The sequence below is a fragment of the Rattus norvegicus genome, chromosome 1 (genome assembly GCF_036323735.1).
Source record: "Rattus norvegicus strain BN/NHsdMcwi chromosome 1, GRCr8, whole genome shotgun sequence".
Lineage (NCBI taxonomy): Eukaryota > Metazoa > Chordata > Mammalia > Rodentia > Muridae > Rattus > Rattus norvegicus.
Genome location: NC_086019.1, coordinates 231,983,416 through 231,987,055, shown reverse-complemented (window position 1 = coordinate 231,987,055; position 3,640 = coordinate 231,983,416). Strand labels below are relative to the sequence as shown.

The 3,640-nt window shown below is 52.0% G+C and overlaps 1 protein-coding gene across 1 annotated transcript; it reads left to right on the top strand.

Moving 5' to 3' along the window:
• The first annotated feature begins 1,490 nt into the window (after nucleotides 1-1,490).
• Foxd4 (forkhead box D4) lies at nucleotides 1,491-3,184 on the top strand. Its single transcript, XM_001055972.6, is given in 4 exon segments — nucleotides 1,491-2,597; nucleotides 2,599-2,742; nucleotides 2,745-2,781; nucleotides 2,784-3,184. Coding segments are annotated over 4 exon segments (1,296 nt in total). The 5' UTR covers nucleotides 1,491-1,520; the 3' UTR covers nucleotides 2,822-3,184.
• The last annotated feature ends 456 nt before the right edge of the window (nucleotides 3,185-3,640 follow it).

Sequence of the window (3,640 nt, the reverse complement as noted above, 5' to 3'; positions counted from 1 at the left end):
GCTCAGATCTGTTGTTGGTCCTACCTCAAGCGGCACACAATAGAGCCTTGGAGGGTTAAAACCTCCACAGAGCAGAAAGCTTAACTCAAAGGCTTTGCAAGGGAGCTGTTCTCCGAAAGATGCTACCTACTTTAAACCACTTGAATCCCAAAGGTATGGAGCTGTTTTTGGTAGTCAGCCTCTGATTTCTCAGTAAAGGTCACAATCACTTACAAATATGAATGTCGAAGGTGGTACAGTCTTCACCCTTTCCTACTTTATCTTTTTAGATTCCACCTGACAAATTCCCCCACTATGTCCCATGGCGTTGTATTTTGCCAGGCAACCTCTATTTATGTAACAAACATGGCGTACGGTACATAAACTATACGATAGTTACTTCCGTTGCCAACTCTCATAAAATCAATCTAAAAGATTAGGCATTCCGAAGCCTTCAAGCAAGTCCTGGAGTCGCTGTCCTGCTCTGCAGTGTGAGTGCTTCACCATGGACCCCTTGTAGGGACGCAGCATCCCAGCCCAGCCCTTCCTCACTTTAGTTTCAAGCTTTATGCTTATTATCACCACAGTAAAGCCCTTGTATTTCTGGATGGATGTTCCGGTTGGGGGGTAGGGGACAAGACAAGCAGGCAGGTGCACTCATAGAGTGAAGGCATTCTTTATGAAACTCCTGTGGGGAAACAGTCTTATAGCTGGTATATACTGTGAAGGTCTCAGTTGCCACTGCGGTGTAAGTATGTTGCTTTGGAAGCCTCCTCTAGGCACATCTGTCTGAATGTGAAAGATAACACGCACCTTTGTTCCTCTGGCTAAATATTAAAAGAAGCTGGAGAAAATGAGACTAAGAAAATACTCTAGTTTTTCCTTTTTAAAACGCTCACTGAACTTCCCATAGCTTATGCCAGGATGCTTTAGTTTCTAGGGAAATCCAGTCATGGAATAATCCGGTGGAGCTTGAGTGGAGGCAAGGAGCCATTTCTCTTGAAAGGGGGAGGGGGCTATAGCTTTAAGTCAGTGTGCCATTCTGTTTGAGATACATTCTATGAATCTTTCCCGCGCCACAGTCAGTACTCCGGGAGGTCTAAATGTCGATGTGGTCACAGGTCTTTGGCTATCATGTTTTCCTTCTCGATTTTTATTTGTGCAGTTTTAGAGCAACATTAACAGAGCCCAAGCCACGCCAGAGCACTTTGGCTGATTAAACCAACGGGAGAGCATCTTCCTCTGTAGTGGATGGGTGCGAAGAGGGAGCAAGGACCCCCATCATTGGACCGCGTCAGAAGGAAGTGGTTCCTCTCCGAGGAACGGAAAGAAGGATATATAGCGGGGAAGTCCACTGCGCACTTCTCAGAGAAACTTAAAACACCAATTGCGCCTTGCCACGCGGCGTTAGGAAGAAAAAGCAGAAAGAACAACAAAGCCCCCAACCTGGGAGCGCTCCTGTTTCCTAGCTAACCCACCCACCCCAAACCAGGTGGGTTGCACCCAGGTCTGTCTCCTCTCCCTCCTCCCTCTTATCCTCCATGAACTTAGCAAGAGCTGGGCACCTTCTCTCCACTCCGCCGCCCAGTCCTCTAAGCTCCGACCCAGAAGAGGTGGAGATCGACGTGCTGGCAGAGGAGGAAGATGGAGATCAGACGGAAGACGACGGTGGGGAAGAGAGTCATAAGTGCCTGGAGCGATCGCTACAGAGGCCGGGAGCCCGCACCCTTGCAAGGAGGAGCGCGTGGGACTGCGGCGACCTGAGCAACTCCTCCGGGTTCCTCCGCAAGTTCCGAGCGCCGCGGACTCGGGCCACCACCACCACAGCCGACGGCCCGCAGCCCGCCAAGCCGCCGTACTCCTACATCGCGCTCATCACCATGGCCATCCTGCAGAGCCCGCACAAGCGCCTGACGCTCAGCGGCATCTGCGCCTTCATCAGCGGCCGCTTCCCCTATTACCGCCGCAAGTTCCCCGCCTGGCAGAACAGCATTCGCCACAACCTGTCGCTCAACGACTGCTTCGTCAAGATCCCCCGCGAGCCGGGCCACCCGGGCAAGGGCAACTACTGGAGCTTGGACCCCGCCTCTCAGGACATGTTCGACAATGGCAGCTTCCTTCGGCGTAGGAAGCGCTTCAAGCGCCACCACCCGCCCCCGGGAGGCCACCCGCACTGTCCCTTCCCTCCACCCGCTGTGCCCGCCACCGTGCAGGTCTCCCAGCCCGGCCTCCTGCTCCGCTACTCTGCCCCGCCGCAGCCTAACCTCGCAGTCCATCCCGCCTCCCCGCCCCGGAGCCGCCCGTGCGCGCCGCTGCATCCGTATCCCCTCCGCTACCTGCTGCTCGCTGCCCCCGCCTACGCGGATGAGCCTAGAAAAGCCGAAGGTGCGGACCCCGCCACCTCCCTCGCCATCCCCGCTCTGCAGCCCGCACCGGGCTCCCAGCCTTGGGAGGGAGACCAGGGCTCTGGATCTCGGTCCCGACGCGGGTGCGCCTCTTTCACCATCGAGAGCATCATGCAGGGGGTGACAGGGGGAGGAACTGGGTCTGCGCAGAGTCCGCCCTTCGCTCCGTGGAGCTACTGCCACCTGCTGCAGCACCCACCGTGCCTGCTGCACCCCACAGGCCGCTTCCCCTTTGTTTCACGTGCCCGCAGCTTCCCGGACAGTGTTGCAGCAGCAGCAGCCGCGGCCGCCGCCGTAGCAGCAGGAAGAGCATCACTGTGCCATTAGATGCTCTCCCGGTAAAGGCAAGCGGCTAGGCCCCGGCACCTGTCTGCATCTGAAGACTGAAGGCTGACAACTTCCTTTCGGGCAGAGAGGGGACCTTGCCCGCATTTTAAGCCGTACCCAAACTCAGCCTCCAGGCTGAGTCGCCTTGGCACACCTGGAGCCAAGTGGCAGAATGGCACTTGCTTTGTAGTCGCTAGCGGTTTGTGCGTGGAAAACCAGCATCTGAGCGGGTCTAAATCCTTGCAAATTGTTACAACTGTGTTCTGCTCGCTTTAAGACCCAAACGCGGGAAATTCCCGGGACTGCAAGTCTCGCCTTGTCTTGTGGACTTCAGTTGTGGCTTCCAGGGTTTTCCTGATTTACATACTTGGACCTATGGACTATGAACGTGAGTGAAGTGTTTGTTGTTAATAAAAAAAAAATCTGTGACACAAAAACATCCCCATCTTCATTCTCTAGGAACTGCAAGTGTTCCCAAGGCCTAATGTGTACACGCCCCATCTTCCTGAAACCCGTATGTAATACAAGTAATTTCCTAACATTCATTTCCTGTATATACTACGTGCCCTACTTCAGCGGGGAGTGTTAAAAATAAGCGTAGTTATATAGATTGAATAAAATACAAAAAAAAAAACCTAGAACACCACATCCCTTGTTTCCTATTATGTCTCGTTATTCGTGTTCATAAATAGAATTTTTAAAAATTTACATTCTTATCTCACAATTCGTTTTTATGATTTAGATCCATTATAGATATCTGGGATGACACATTTTAAATATGGGCTTTAGAAATTCCAAATATTTGAGGGCAAAAGTTTGTCTTATAAAATAGTTTTAATTCTAACGAAACTTCTAGAAGGAAAAAAATTAGAAGAATAACACAACTTCCGTTCTCTCTCACTCCCACCCAACATTTTTAAAAAGGTATT